At 42.5% G+C, this 16,579-nt stretch overlaps 1 protein-coding gene across 1 annotated transcript in view; it reads right to left on the bottom strand.

Moving 5' to 3' along the window:
- The window catches only part of LOC126412127 (synapsin), an 861,195-nt gene that overhangs the window by 51,455 nt on the left and 793,161 nt on the right, over nt 1-16,579 (bottom strand). The window contains exon 6 of the mRNA XM_050081568.1: nt 15,995-16,259. Coding sequence (XP_049937525.1) covers nt 15,995-16,259 — 265 coding nt within the window. The remainder of the gene's footprint in view (nt 1-15,994; nt 16,260-16,579) is intronic.

Genomic DNA, 16,579 nt, shown 5'->3' with positions numbered 1-16,579 from the left:
TACCAGCACCCAATGAATTCCAAACCAACAACCTCCTTCCTAGTCGCCATGACCAACAACATCCTCACCTACATGGGCACCCACGTGGTTCCATCCTATGCCAACCTGTTCATGGGCCATCTAGAGGAATTCTTCCTGAACACTCAGAATCCTAAACCACTCACCTGGTTCAGATTCATTGATGACATCTTTGCTATCTGGATTGCATGTGTGGACACCCTATCTGCATTCCTGCAGAACCTCAGCAACTTCTCCCCCATTTGCTTCACCTGGTCCTACTCAACCCAACAAGCCACCTTCCTAAATGTTGACCTCCACCTCGAAGATGGCTACATCAGTACTTCTGTCCATATCAAATGTACTAACCACCAGCAATACCTCCACTTCGACAGCTGCCACCTATTCCATACCAAGAATTCCCTTCTGTACAGCTTAGCAACCCGTGGTTGCCGCATCTGCAGTGACGAGCAGTCCCTCTTGAAATATACTGAGGGTCTAACTGAAGCCTTCACTGACCATAATTATCCTCCCAACCTTGTACAAAAACAAATCTCCTATGCCTTATCTTTCCAGTCTCCAACCATCTCCCAAATCCCCACTGTCCAGCCACAGAGGAGCACTCCCCTCGTAACTCAGTACCACCCAGGACTGGAGCAACTGAATTACATTCTACACGAGGGTTTCGATTACCTCTCGTTGTGAACTGAAATGAGAAATGTCCTGCCCACTATCCTTCCCACCCCTCCCACAGAGGTATTCCGCCATCCACTGAACCTATACAATATACTCGTCCATCCTTTCACAACACCTGCTCCCAATCCCTTACCTCACCTGTCCCATACATCCTCCCACCACCACCTGCTCCAGTCCGGACACTAACATCACCTATCCCATCAAAGGCAGGGCTAACTGTGAAACCAGTCAAGTGGTCTATAAGCAAAGCTGCAACCACTGTGTTGCATTCTATGTGGGCATGACAACCAACAAGCTGTCTATCCGCATGAATGGCCACTGAGAAACTGTGGCCAAGAAACAAGTGGACCACTCTGTTGTTGAACATGCTGCCAAACATGATATCCTTCATTTCAATGACTGCTTCACAGCCTGTGCCATATGGATCCTTCCCACCAACACCAGCTTTTCTTAATTGTGCAGGTGGGATCTTTCCCTGCAACACATCCTATATTCCCGTAACCGTCCTGGCCCCAACCTTTGTTAGTCACTGTCCTCACCTATCCAGCCTCTTCCCTGCTTCCATTCCAGCACTACACATCCATCATCCACCACCACACTCAGTCTTTTTTTTATTTAATTTAATTTCATTTATTTCTCTCCGTTTCTGCTCATACTCTCCCTCCGCACCTCTCCCCTGCCCGCTGCCCAACTTGCAGCACTTCACTGTCCACCATCCCCACCATATTATCCCTCCCCCTCCCCACCCCAGCCTCCTCCTTTCCCCCACCCAGTCGCCACTCCCATCTGCACTGGTGCTGCTGCTCACAGTGTGGTTTCAGTTGCCTGAGACTGCAGTCGTGAGTGTGAGTTGCATTTGCAAGCGTGTGAGTGTGTATGTGCATATGAATGTGTGTTGTTGACAAAGGATATTGGCCAAAAGCTTTAAGTGTGTAAATCTTTTTGTTGTGCCTATCTGCAGCTCAGAATCTTCACCTCTATAAAGTCACATCTATGGGTGAAATGCAATGCTGTTTTTCTGGGGGAACGCTGGGGGATGTGTACCCCTAAACTTTTTCGTCGGCAAAGTAATTTTTTTTACAATGTTGAGAACTTGGAAGAGTGCCAAAGATTTATTTCAAGGACGTAAACTTTTTATTTCATTTTTTGTTTTGGTAATTGCAATACAAATGATACCAGTGCAGTTTTTGGCGGGAAAAGTGATGTCATTGACTGTTTCCAGCATTTTGAAGCAGCAGAAACCATTCTCAACAACTGAATCAGTGGCAGTCAGTTCGACAAGCATGTAGTGGCCTCGCCTGCTACTAGTTGGCGATGGTAGTGCTAAACGGGTATGCATACACTCAAACACCGAGCTACCGATAGATGTCTCTACAGTCCCACTACCAATATCCTTTGCGATTCATTGTGGAAAAAGCTTTAAAGCTTTGGTTGCTCACTTCACAGCTGCAAAAGATGATCAAAGCAGGGAATCAACTGACAGAGGTATGTACGGAGCATTATTGAAGTACATTACCAAAGTTGACTTCATTCTCAACTTGGCTCTAATGTGTGATGCCCTTCAGGAATTAACACAATAAAGTCTTGAGCTACACTCAAGGTACATCACACTGTATTCTGCCCAACAGAAGATCAGAAAACAGCTGTTGGTGTTTGAAGAAAGAAAAGTGAGCTGAGGTCCCCGTTACTGTGGAGCTCTCAAAGCAGTCCAAGAGCTGAACTTCAGAGAATTCCACTGGAAAAGGGAGCAACTATCAGACATCTTGAGCCCAGCATATTTTATGATTGTCTGAAACAGTGGATGGAGAATCGTCTTCTGCAGATACAGGATATTGTTGTATCTGGATGTGCAAAAGTTTTGGACTCATCAAATTGGCCTGAGAATCCTGGAATAACATATGGTGAGACAAATATCAAAACTTTATGCTGTCGTTTTGCTCTTCCAGAGAAAGAAACATGTAGAGGATTTTGGGAGTATTTGATGGAGAAGAAAATTCCAGCATCCCTCCTTCCTCTTCAGAATGCACTGAAATGTGTTCCTATATCAACAAGTGAATGTCAATGTGGGTTTTCCCAAATGAATCTGATCATCTCACCAACAAGAGCTTCATTTCATCTTTCCACAGTCAGCAATCTGATGTTCATAAAGTTGGTTGGTCCTCCACTGATGTTGTTCCAGCTCATTGACTATGTATGCTCTTGGTTCATGAAAGGCAGACATCTTGCTACTGATAGCAAGAGTAAAGTAAGAAGGTGTGAAGATTACAGCAGCCATGAACTAAAGTCAGTTTGGAAACTATTGTAATGCTATTAATGTAAGTTACACTGAAGTTTTATAGTTAAATAAATTTTCAGCTGCATTAAAAATTGGGTCAGTTGAAGCAGGGGATACCACCCATCGTCCATGCCGTTTTGGGAGCAAAACAAGGTTGCAAAAGATTTTTGTAGTGTAGTTTCTATTGTTGTTGATAGGTATGGATAGTTTTTGTTGTATGAGGGTTGATTGGACTCACCTGTCTCATTTGAGGTGTATTATAGGTCAATTGAAGTGTAGGATACCATTTTCTTTTATTGTTCAGGGGTTGATGGGAATCACATGCTTCATTTGAGGTGATGTAAACTGAAGTGTTCGATACCACATTTTCTTGTATGTTTGGGTGTTTCACGGTATCACCTGCTTCATTTGAGCTAAGTAAACTGTAGAGTTCGATACCAGTTTTTTGTAGTTCGACATGTTGATGATATCATGGCTAAAAGCAGACAGTGGTATCCCATGCTTCAGTTATAAGTAATTTTCGCTGCATTATATCCAATGTCGGAGTACCCTCAAACTTTTTTTTAGAAAAAAAGCACTGGTGAAATGTATCACCCGTTTGAAATAAAAACTAGTGTAAGAGATTAGTATAATTTATTATGTGAACTGTTTATCTATTTTTCAGACAAAAATGGAAAGCTTTAGAATTTTGAGCTTAGTAATCACAAAACCGAACCCACAGTTCTGGTGATGGAATTGAATGGAAGTAAGATGAATTGCCAAGCATTTGTAGATAACTTTCAGGAAATCTAACAGAGGCAACTGGTCAGCTCTTTCAAAGAATGTAACAAGCAGCACCAGTCTCAGAATTTCAATGGAAAAATGCTCTATTCCTGACTAACATAAAAAAGAACCAAAATATATGGAAACACAAATGGGTACATTAGAAATGAATAATAAATTTAAATATCTCAGAGAAACCACACAGCAAAATATATTGTAAAGTTTGCAGCATATATAAGAGATAATAAAAAACAGAGTGTTCAACTTCCTTAAAACATTTACAACAAGAAGAGCTTCTCTAGGAATCCAAAACTAAAACGTTACATTATTGTGGTACAACCAGAAGTTTTTTTTTAACACTGACCTACAGGCTGAGTAGGCCAGAACTACTTGAAAGAACAAAATGGGAGCAAGACAAATAAGAGGAAATGTGAACCAATGAAAATATCTATGAAAATATACATAAAATGTTGGAAACAATGGCAAAGCAAAGATTACTCCTTTTGACATCTCTAGTGAGTGAAAGTGAAAACGTTAGCAAAAAATTATATCTGTATTTCTGGAAAAAACCAGTGAATGAAATCACAGTAATAAGAAAAGAATTGGAAAGAAACAATATCAGAGAACTACAAACAACAGATAGAAAATATTTTAGAAGTTCTGATTTTGAGGGCTACAGTGACTGGGGGTGGGGGGTGGTGGAGATTGGGAGAGGGGGGAGGGGGGGGGGAGGGATGGAAACAACAGGGATAGGAGAAAAGAGCAATATGAGGAGATGATGAAACGCTGCAAAAAGGAAATGTCAAGGAAAACAGAGGAATTGATGTTACTTGATCAAAGTTGGTCAATATGATGATAAAATGATAATAATAATTTTAAATGCAGTAGCTGGTGTTGAATCAGGTACACCCAGATATCCACGTGTATTAGTCTGCCACTTTCAGGAATTGGTGAGATGCACGTCCCTCAGATCAAATCTGTCCAGCGGATTAACTACGAGGGCCATTGTGCCAGACAGCCTGAATGTAGCTCTTAGATGGTTCCCACAGCCAACTAGGTGAATACTGGGCTGGTACCCATGTCTCATCTTGTTTCCATGATTCAAAAACATTAGAAAACTTTTGGACAGAGTCACATGAATTAACACTGAATGCAGACACATGGGATACACAAATTCCGTCTTGGGTAGGGCACGGGGGAGGAGGAGGTGGAGGAGGGGATAGGGAAGTTGAGGCTACAGAAAGGGTGTATCCAGCCACCCTCTGCCACTAACATCACCAAATCCAGTAATTATATGCCAACCCCAAAGGTGAGGAAAAATGAGAAGAAAGAGGTAGTGTTCAGTCAATCTAATTTGTATCATCTTGTTCCTCTCCACACCACCTTCCCTTTATTTACATTTTGCATAATTCAAGCTTAATCTTAACAGGCTTGATACTGTTCTGGTTACTACAAGGAATGCAACTTATGCCCTGTACACATTCAACATTATTTTCAGATGTAGTTTCCTTGGCAGAGCTGTGGACTAATGTACTGTTGCCTCTGATGATAGTTATTGTGTGATGGTGGAGTCATAAGTACATCAACGAACATAAATACATTAGATAATTTATGTTTCCCCACAAGAACTTCCTGGGTTTACAGCCGGATGGCAGTATTGAAATAACACAATGTTTCTATCAGTGTTATACTCGTCATCTTCTGAAGTTGCCAAAAGATTATGAGTATGTCGTCCATCAAAATTACTCGGTATTTTAACAAACATGTGGCTGGAAACCCAGGAGCTTTTTATCAGAAGTATATGACAAGAAAGTTCACTTTCACACACCTTATTTTTCATTCGTCACTGCACACGTTATAGACCAGTAAATGAAGGAAATTAATTTGTGTAGCCACAAATTTTTGTCTGACAGCTGGAGGGCGTTTCATGAACAACATAATAAGAAACTTGAGTGATGAGGGTTGAGTATGGGGGCTGGGGAGGATGTAGGGGAAGTTTCATGGTCACTTTTTAAAATATTTGCTGGATAATCAAAAACCACAACCTGTAGTGAAAATTTGTACCAGTACAAAATTAAACTGAATTAAATTTCCCACAAATAAGGTCCTATTCATTTTTTCTCTAGAACTAATAATTCACACATTACAGAACATTGAAAAATCACAGATTATTAAAATAGTCTTTAAATGGTATAAAATTAATGTTTGTTGTTAAATGCAGTACGTCAAGGTTAAATATTGTAAGTGCGTGCCAGTCTAAGTGCAGTAGAACCATATTAATGGATAAACTGTGTTCTGGGGGTGTGATAGGGAGGACGCGTTGGGAGGGCTAGAAGCATGAGGGAAGCCAAGTCATTGGAATGGTGCTAAGCACATCCATACTTTGTGCATTTGTAGCCTGAAAAGTAAACACTACATCACACGAAGCAACTACATGCTGTTTCTCAGTTGTAAAACTGTTTTTATAGGCTACTGACCCTTCCTTATAAAGCAGTGGTGATGCAGTGTGCTGACATGCATGGGGTGGGGGTGGGGTATTTTCAAATAAATGTGTTAACACTACCCAGGATACAGATATTATTTACAATTAATATTAATACATAAGAAATGTATCCGGGCAGAATCTATGTAAATCTGTGCATGCTGCTCTACACTACTGCATGCAAAACTGATTCTTAGTTATCCTATACAGCAGTTTCAGAATTCTTATGGGGGCACTTCCCTGCAACAGGCACTGAACACACTTCAGTTTACAGACAGGCTGTACCACTCAGGCATTTACCATCCAGTTCTCCTGTGTGAGTTGACAAAATAACTTCACTGTGCTCGTGTTCATATAGTGGAGCTACTTTCAGTTAGTTAAATGAAACAGTGGAGTTACTTTCAGTTAGTTAAATGAGTTTCAGTTATTGAGTTTTTATGTAAGATAAGCCCCTATAACAATGGCTGAGAAGTGCTTACTTTACAAGTGTAATTTTGGTAGGAAAAGGATTTGTATCAGTAAATGTGGCATCTTGACAACACATTGTAAGGCTGTGTACAGTGTTATAGTCATTTGGTGGTCAGCTAATGAACAGTGGGAAAATTACTAGATTTCTTTCATCATTAATTGTCTTACTGGTTGGGTACATTACTATCTTTCATTCAGAAATTGCTGGTAGTTATAATGTGGGCTGCTTTGAGTGGATTTACTTACCACACACCTACAGTATAACTTGCAAGGTGTCTGTGAATATACCTAATAGCAGGGGTGGCCAGGATTTTGTTCACAGGCTGTGCCCGGGCATGAGTGCGCTCAGCCTCACTACACCCCCCCCCCCCCCCCCCCCCCATGGCGCTCAGCCTCGCTTAATCTTTATTCCCTCCTCCTTCCCCCCCCCCCCCCCCCAACGCCTTGCCACACTGTACGAGTGCAAGGAGGGAGAAGAGGGGAAAACTGCGAGTGTGCCACACTTAAATGACAGTGCAGTTGCACTGCATACAATGCGGTTTTATATTTCTCAACAAATTAGGTCACAAACAAAACAAATTTTAAGTGTTATTTAATTCTTTTTGGTGCACTGAAGCCATAACATATCTTTAATCTCATACAAACTGTTGGTATATGAACAGACATAGACAATTTCAAACAGTTTTGTACTCATATTGCCACATAATTGTAATTTTCTTAGTTATAAACTCGAAAAAAGGTCTTCCACACAAATATGTCATTCGAAATATTTAGCACTTTTTCAACCTCATTAAGGGGACTTGGAAACTCTACTTGAGGAAAGCAATGTAGACACACTGGGCAGTGTTAATGTAAAAAGATATGTGATTAAAACTGGAACTACCTTGCAGGTCAGTCAGTCATATTGGGACATGCACAGAGGCGCTTTCAACTGGAATGGCAAATGGTCTCAAAAATGGCACAGAAGCCGATGTAAGATTGACAATGTCCTCAAAGTATTTATAAAACTATCCTTATAATTCTTTCAAAGCCAAAATGAGTTCTTCAGACCTCGCATTTTCTTTAATGGCAATAAGCTAGGAAAGTTGATAGTCTTTGTCAGAATGTGTCCTTTCTGCTCGATCCCATCTCGAAAATGAGTTTCCTCCTGGTCTGCAAAATAGTGTCAGCTCCGGCTATCAATTCTTCATTTGAAGTGAATCTTTGTCCAACAAGAAAAATTTTCAGTTGTGGGAAGAGGCCTGACGGAGCCATATCAGGTGAATAAGGCAGGTGTGAGAACAATTCATACCACCTGAATATGGCTGGATGATTGCCAGCCGAAATATTGTGGCAAGAAGTCAACATGATCCGGTTGCAATGCCGAAATGTCATCGAACTTCAAGAAACTTCAAGAATCACAATTCATATCATAGTTCATGTAATTTTGCCATGACGATGGCATATGTGTGTGGGCATGTCTTGTCTTGATGGAAGATGACTTTCTTCCTTGCTAAACCTGGCCTTTTTTCGCGTATCTTTTGTTGTAACTTGTCCAGGAGGTTAGTATAGTATTCTCCAGTAATTGTTTGCCCAGTGGGGAGATAATCTACAAACAGAATTCCCTTCGCATCCCAGAACACTGATGCCATGACCTTACCCGCTGAAGGAATTGTCTTTACTTTCTTTGGTGTGGAGAATCAGCATGTTTCCACTGCTTTGACTGTTGTTTTGTCTCTGGGGTATAGTAGTGCACCCAAGTTTCGGCGCAAAAAATCTTGTTTGTTTCTCCTTAAACGGGCCAAACACTGTTCCGATATGTCCATTCTCATGCATTTTTGATCCAGCATTAAGAGTTGCCGCACCCATCTTACTGATAATTTTTCATTTCTAATTCTTCAGTTAAAATGTGATATACCCTTTCAGATGGCATCTGGCAAGCATGAACAATTTCAAGCACTTTCAATCGGGGTTCCTCCATGACCATTTTGTGCACTTTTGCAATTATTTCTGGAGTAGCGATACATCTTAGCCGACCACTGTGCGGATCATCATCTAAGCTCTCCCGGCCAAATTTAAATTCATTTGTCCACTTGGCAACAGTTTTCATTTCTTTATTTACTTAGCATCTTTGTTCTCATCATTATAAAAGTGATATAGGATTTGTCATACGTTGCCTTACATAGAAAATAGGACATGAAAAGCTTTACAATTATATGTCCATAAATAAAATATTATTACATATAACATGACACCATACGCATAACAACATTCATAATATGCTAAATTAGAATAATAAATTAATACAATTTAGATTTCAATGAGCGTTTTGGGTCATTATGATGAAGGAAATAAGCTACTGTATATCGAATGCTGGTCATTTAAGTATTCTTTGACACTTTAAAAACTCTTGGTAATTAACATTGTTTAAGTTATTTTTTGAATATGTGGAATTTCGGTTTACTTTTAATTTCCTTTGATAGTGCACTAAATAAAATTTTTGGCTGGTCAAGAACACTTATGAAGGAGCAGAGGCCCCCAGTGTATTCTGGAAATCGGCATGAATGCCCTTTCCTTTCATATGTTTCTTTACGAAGTACTTAATCACTGCTCCGATCTTGATTTTTTCCATCTTCGCAAATCACATCAACAGAATCACGTCACTACCACAGCTCTCTTCCAAGAGCATTGATGTGGCACGTGTTTACAGGCAACAGTGCAATGAATATTACGTGAACAACTCTTTGCACTAGCGCTGACCTCGCATGGTGATTCCGAGAACTTTTCAAACCACCCTCGTATGAAGTCCTCACACTCTTCGTTCATCTTCATTGAAGACGGTTGCAACTGGCCATGGAATAATGCGTGCGACTTCAAAAATTTTACTATTCGTACGACCAGTTCCTTCACGTGGTCCAGGCCTTCAAATTTAGCACAAATAGTCTTTTTTTTGTACAGAACAATGAATCCCATCTATCGATCATTGTAATTTTTTTTCTTTCATTGTCTACTAAATTTTTAAATTCCTTCTGCACGGCAATGTAATGTCGTTTCCTAGCAAATATGTTGTACCTGTCGTTATGCGAACTGAAAAGTCTCACCCCTCTCTTCTGCCATCCCCATTCATTTTAAAGGAATGCGACGACAGATCGCTAGATTTCCTCTTTTTGTGCAAACAGCCACTGGACTTGTAAACGCTTCATATCACAAACAAATAGGGACGATAAAAAAGCGCTGCCAGCACGATTCTAACGAACTCAGAGTTGTGGCAACCGAAAAATGTCGCACCGCAATACTCAATGAAATGCCGCGCTGTTCCGGGTGTTTCCGAGAAGGACCGACCAAAGCCCTCGGCCGGCCCTGCCACAGTAAAGTCTGGAACAATAATCTGCCGTAGTGAGTTGTTTGTCCAGCGTGGAAATACGCTGATGGAAAAAACCGCAGTACCAAAAAATAATTAATATGGTGCAATGAAATTACGGGATTACATTTGTCTACGTAACATACACCGAAGACCCCACAGTAACTGGTACACCTGCCTAATTGCATGTAGGGCCCCAGCGAGCACGCAGAAGAGCCGCTACACGACGTGGCATGGACTCGACTAATGTCTGAAGTAGTGCTGAAGGGAAATTACCCCATGAATCCTGCAGGGCTGTCCACAAATTAGTAAGAGTACGAGAGGGTGGAGATCGCTTCTGAATAGCAAGTTGCAAGGCATCCCTGATATGCTCAATAATGTTCATGTCTGGGGAGTTTGGTGGGCAGTGTAAGATTTTAAACTCAGAAGAGTGTTCCTGGAGCCACTCTGTAGCAATTCTGGACGTGTGGCGTGTCACATTGTCCTCCTGCAACTGCCCAAGTCCGTCGGAGTGCACAATGGACATGAATGGATGCAGGTGATCAGACAGGATGCTGACATACGTGTCGTCTGTCAGAGTCGTTTCTAGATGCATGAGAGGTCTCATATCACTTCAACTGCACGCGCCCCAAAACATTACAGAGCCTCCACCAGCATGAACAGTCCCCTGCTGACATGCAGAATCCGTGGATCCATGAGGTGGTCTCCAAACCCGTATACGTCCGTCCGCTCGATACAATTTGAAACGAGACTCGTCCGACCAGGCAATATGTTTCCAGTCCTCAACAGTCCAATGTCGGTGTGTAAAGCTTTCTGTCTTGCAGTCACCAAGGGCACACGAGTGGGCCTTCGGCTCCGAAAGCCCATATGAATGATGGTTCGCACGCTGACACTTGTTGATTGCCCAGCATTGAAATGTGTAGCAATTTTCGGAAGGGTCGCACTTCTGTCACGTTGAACGATTCTCTTCAGTCGTCGTTGTTCCCGTTCTGGGATCTTTTTCCAGCCGCAGTGACGTCGGAGATTTGATATTTTACCCGATTCCTGATATTCACGGTACACTCGTGAAATTGTCGTACGGGAAAATCCCCACTTCATCCCTACCTCGGAGATGCTGTGTCCCATCGCTCATGCGCCGACTATAACACCACGTTTATACTCACTTAAATCTTGATAACCTGCCATTGTGGCAGCAGTAACCGATCTATCAACTGCGCCAGACACTTGCTGTCTTATATAGGCGTTGCCGACCGCAGCGCCGTATTCTGCCTGTTTACATATCTCTGTATTTGAACACACATGCCTTTACCAGTTCCTTTGTCTCTTCAATGTATTTAAGTGATTAACAATGCAAGACCACAAGTTAATGTAAGCGCGAGACAGTCATTGTAAATGTTAAATGCTGATACATTACTAACCGGCGTAACTGACAAAACAAAATGTTGAACGCAAACATGCAAACGTGGATTCATTTTGTTGTACAGATGGTAGATGTCAGTTTGTGGGATGGAGTTCCATGCTTGTTGCACTTGCACGGTCAATACAGGGGCAGTTAATGTTGTTTGTTGATGAGGATGAAACGATGATGAAGACAACTTAACACCCAGTCTCTGAGCAGAGAAAATCTCCGACCCGGCCGGGAATCGAACCTGGGCCTCTTGCGTGGCATTCTGCCGTGCTAACGACTCAGCTGAAGTTTTGGTCACCAGCTGTAAACATACCACCAGCTGTATATATATATATATATATATATATATATATATATATATATATACCACAGCATACTTCGGGACTACGTTATCTCTCCTTCAAGTGCTATAAAACAAGGAAACCAATCAAACAAATCGCAATACTACACATACTGACAACAATGTACATTAAGGCTTCTATATTATCAAGCAACATCAAAAGTGAAAAACAAGCATTAAACATGCGTTGTCAAACATACGACTTTTCTAAGACATCTCGTATTGACATGATATACTCTCAAAGCACAGTTGTAAACTAACGGCAGCCGCATTCACCTACCAAAGGCAGTATTTTCTTGCAACGCGCATGTCACAGTCCCCAACAATGCTACTGTCTATTATGAAAACATTGTATGTCAAGTCCTGGCAAATTCTAAAAACCAATACTACATCCATAGTGCAAGGTATGCATCCATACTGAAGACCACGAGAAAACATTAAACCTAATGCGGCCAATCTGAATAACTTTGTGGCTGCTTCCCAAGGAGGACATGGCTAAATTGGGCCCAGAAGTGTCCCTTGGGCACTTCTGTATTCTCGTTTAACACGCTGGCATATTCCTTTCTCAATACGCAAAAAATCTCCATCTCGTAAATTTGGGAACAAGTACCAATTACAACCCGCCTCCGTGGCCGAGGTCGCAAACTCACGGCAATGCGGTGGCGATCGACATCGGAGGTAAGCCGATTCGAATCATGGTAAAAGTTTTCACTGCCAGTATTCGCACCAATGTTCTGGTTTAAATACCAAACCTCTCCTCAGTTTCTCATACATGCATATGTGTAGTACTACAAATAGTCTGTAATGCAGCATGCTGTAAATAAAAAAAAACACCCTTTACCCTCAAAGTGTAATACCGTCGTGCTATCTGTTATGTTACCTAACAAATACTGGTCATTCTCTGTATTGTTATGCTCTTCAAACTTTACTTTAAGGTTTCTTTCCCTTTGTCCGACGTACTTCGTTTCACAGTTCTGGGGCTTTAGGTAGTAAAGTCCTGCTTTCCTCATCCAGTTCTCACCTACGTCAGTATTATGCTTCGGCCTCTGCTCCAGTTTCTTGTTCGTCATGAATGCAATTTTCAACCTTCTGTTATCAAATAACCGTCCACCTCCATTTTATATGAGATAGTTCCCCAGTATATCATGACTCTATATTTCTGCGGGTTTTCCTCGTTTTGTTCGTATCGGTGTCCTATCGCTGCATCCATCCTTTTTATTAAACCTGCGTCAAAATCATTTTCTATCACTTTTTGCCTAGGTATTTTCATTTTTTTCATCCTTGTTCTCAGGATTTAGCGGGATGAAATTAGCCTGGGCACAGTAGTTTTGAAGAATACTTACTGACTTATGAGTGTGGCGAGAGACCATGTCAATTACTGTGAACGTAGGTTTCCTGAATATTCCTGTCTCAAGCTACGTTCACAGGTGAAAGTGGCTGCCATTAGCGTACAACTGTACCGTGAGAGCATAACGCCAACGTGAAATGTTCTAGGAAAAGTTTTATGTCTACTGCTGGGTTTCACCATTTGACGGTGCCTAACGGGATAGAAGCTTTAGTGTGTGCCATACTACAGGACGATGTGTTTTATGTTTGGTAACACGTGTTTACTGCTGGGTTTTTTGCCTTCTGACGCCTAATGGCATGCAAGCTTCTATGTACGTTATACTACAGGATGATATAAAGATATTTATATGGTCGTTAGTAGATGTAGTACTGCGATTTATTGATTGGTTCAAATGGCTGGCTCTGAGCACTATGCGACTTAACTTCTGAGGTCATCAGTCGCCTAGAACTTAGAACTAATTAAACCTAACTAACCTAAGGACATCACACACATCCATGCCCAGGGCAGGATTCGAACCTGCGACCGTAGCGATCGCTATTGATTGGTCTCCTTGTTTTATACGAGGATCACTCCAAAAGAAATGCACACTATTTTTGTAAAAATACAATTTTCATTCTGCATGTGTGAAAGTTTTACTGTGTGTAGATACATCCTTCCCGCTTGTTTTCAAACTTAGTTCAACCTGTTCCCTGAGTGGCGCTGTCACAGCATGTCTTCAAGATGGCTGCTACACTTGACGTTCGTCAGAAGCAACGTGCCGTCATAGAATTCCTGTGCTGTGAAAACGAGACAGTGGGAAACATCCACAAGAGATTGAAAAAGGTGTACGGAGATGCTGCTGTCGATCGGAGTACAGTTAGTCGGTGGGCAAGCAGGTTACGTAATGAAACCTGGCACGGTAATATTGAGGACTGTCCTCGCAGCGGCAGGCCTCGTACTGCACACACTCCAGACAATGTGCAGAGAGTTAACGAATTGGGGACTGCTGACAGATGCATCACAGTGAACGAATTGTCATGCTACGTTGGGATAGGGGAAGGAAGTGTTTGCAGAATATTGAAAGTGTTGGCGTCAAAAAAGGTTTGTGTCAGGTGGGTTCCCAGGATGTTGACAGCAGCTCACAAAGAAACAAGAAAAACGGTATGCAACGAACTTTTGGAACAGTATGAGAATGGTGGAGATGAATTTCTTGGAAGAATTGTGACAGGTGATGAAACATGGCTCCATCATTTTTCACCAGAGACGAAGAGGCAATCAGTGGAGTGGCATCATGCAAATTCACCCAAGAAAAACAAATTCAAAACCACACCTTCTGGTCGAAAAGTTATGGATACGGCGTTTCTCGATTCCAAAGGAGTCGTGCTTGTGGACATCATGAAGTGGAACCACCATAAATTCTGATGCATATGTGATGACACTGAAGAAACTTCAAGCTCGACTGAGTCCGACCACATCGGCAAAAGCAGGATGTTTTGCTGTTACACGGCAATGCATGGCCACATATCAGTCAAAAAACCATGGAAGCGATCACAAAACTCGGATGGACAACACTGAAACACCCGCCCTACAGTCCTGACCTGGCTCCATGTGACTGTCATCTCTTTGGAAAACTTAAAGACTCTCTTCGTGGAACAAGGTTTGAAGATGACGACTCCCTTGTGCACGCTGCCAAGCTGTGGCTCCAACAGGTTAGTCCAGAATTTTACTGTGCGGGTATACAGGTGCTGGTTCCAAGATGGCGTAAGGCAGTTGAGAGGGATGGAAATTATGTGGTGAAATGAAAATATTGTTCCTAAAGGATATATCTACACACTATAAAACTTTCAAACGTGTAGAATAGAAGATGGATTTTAAAAAAAATAGTGTGCATTTCTTTTGGAGTGACCCTCGTAGCCTTCGATATTAGGATAACATATCCCCAAAGCATGTTGTAACGATATTACTCATTTGACAACCAGTGGCAGAACATTTTCAGTACCGATTGATGAGACACCTGTATTATGGCTTCACAACTGATAACTGATATTGGTTTTCTGTGTTGTGTTACATCCCCCCCCCCTCCCCCCTTCAGGTTTGTGTCTGCACTGCGTTGCCACTGATTTTTAAGGCGTGAGGCGTGTTGCGGACGGTGTGTGTATGTGTGTGTAACTGTGAAGCTGTGTGTAGAGGGATAGAGGGATGGCGACTCGTTTACTCATTCCTCAATTTGCAGACGCTCAAAGCCTGGGAGGAGTGGGGGGGGGGGGGGAGGGGGGCGGAGGGCGGAGGCAGTGCCTACCACATTTCTGTGATCTGCCATCCCTCACATGCTACCTCCAGAAGATAATTTATACCTGAATACGGCTCTACCGCTCTTAAATGTGCCACACACATTTACTATTTTATCATGATCCACTTGCTTTACTAATAAACATTAATTTTATACCCTTAAAAGACTATCTGCGGTTTTTCAGCCCCTTCCGTAGGACAAATTACCAATCGTAGAGGGGGAAAAAAAAGAAAAGAAAAAACGAACAGGACATTTTCTGTTGGAAATTTAAGGCACTTTATTTTTGTACTGGAATACTTTTTCTCTAGAGGCCGCGGTTTTCGAATTACTCATGAAAAACGTAAAAAAGTGACTTTGAAACAACCCTACCCTCGCCTCTCCGCCGACCCTTCTCCCCATCCCCCGACAACCACCGCCCGCCCTTCTCCCATCAAAGCGCCCACCTCCTCCCGGTCATGAATTTTTAGTGTGTTGTTTCTCGGCGCTCCCTCCTAGCGACTACACGGATTTTATCCCCTATTTCTCCTTCGTCAGTATTCGGGGACAGCGCAGCGTGCGTAGTTCGTTGCTCGCTCACTGGCAGCGGCGGCGCTGCTGCGCGCTACGCACCTGCATGCGGTGTGCGACTAGCTCGGCAATGTGGCGGCGGTCTTCCTCCTGCGAGTCGCCCATCAGTGACAGCGCGCTGTCGTTCACCTCGATGATGAACTCGCGGCCGTCCTTGGCCACAATGATCTCCAGCGCGCAGATGTCCAGCCCGCCGAACAGCTCAGACACCTCGTCCACCCACATGCGGTACCGGTCTGTCATCTGGATCTGCTCCAGCATCGCCGAGCCCGTGTTCGTCTTCCAGTTGCCGGATATGCTCTTGCGCCTGTCAGAACGAGAGACAACTTCTAAGTAGGCTGTTTAGGTTTTTATATTGGTAACGCCACGTAGCGCTCTGTATGAAAATCACTGACTGTGCTGTGTGCAGTCTGTGGCTGGTTTGCATTGTTGGAATTCTCTATTGTAGTGTTGGGCAGTTGGATGTGAACAGCACGTAGTGTTGCGCAGCTGGAGGTGAGCCGCCAGCAGTGGTGGATGTGAGGAGTGAGATGGCGGAGTTTTGAGAGCGGATGATCTGGACGTGTGTCCATCAGAGAGAGTAAATTTGTAAGACTGGATGTCACGATCTGATATAAATATTATGAC

The sequence above is a fragment of the Schistocerca serialis genome, chromosome 7, assembly GCF_023864345.2.
Source record: "Schistocerca serialis cubense isolate TAMUIC-IGC-003099 chromosome 7, iqSchSeri2.2, whole genome shotgun sequence".
In the NCBI taxonomy this organism is placed as follows: Eukaryota; Metazoa; Arthropoda; class Insecta; order Orthoptera; family Acrididae; genus Schistocerca; species Schistocerca serialis.
This window is presented reverse-complemented; position numbering and strand designations above follow the sequence as displayed.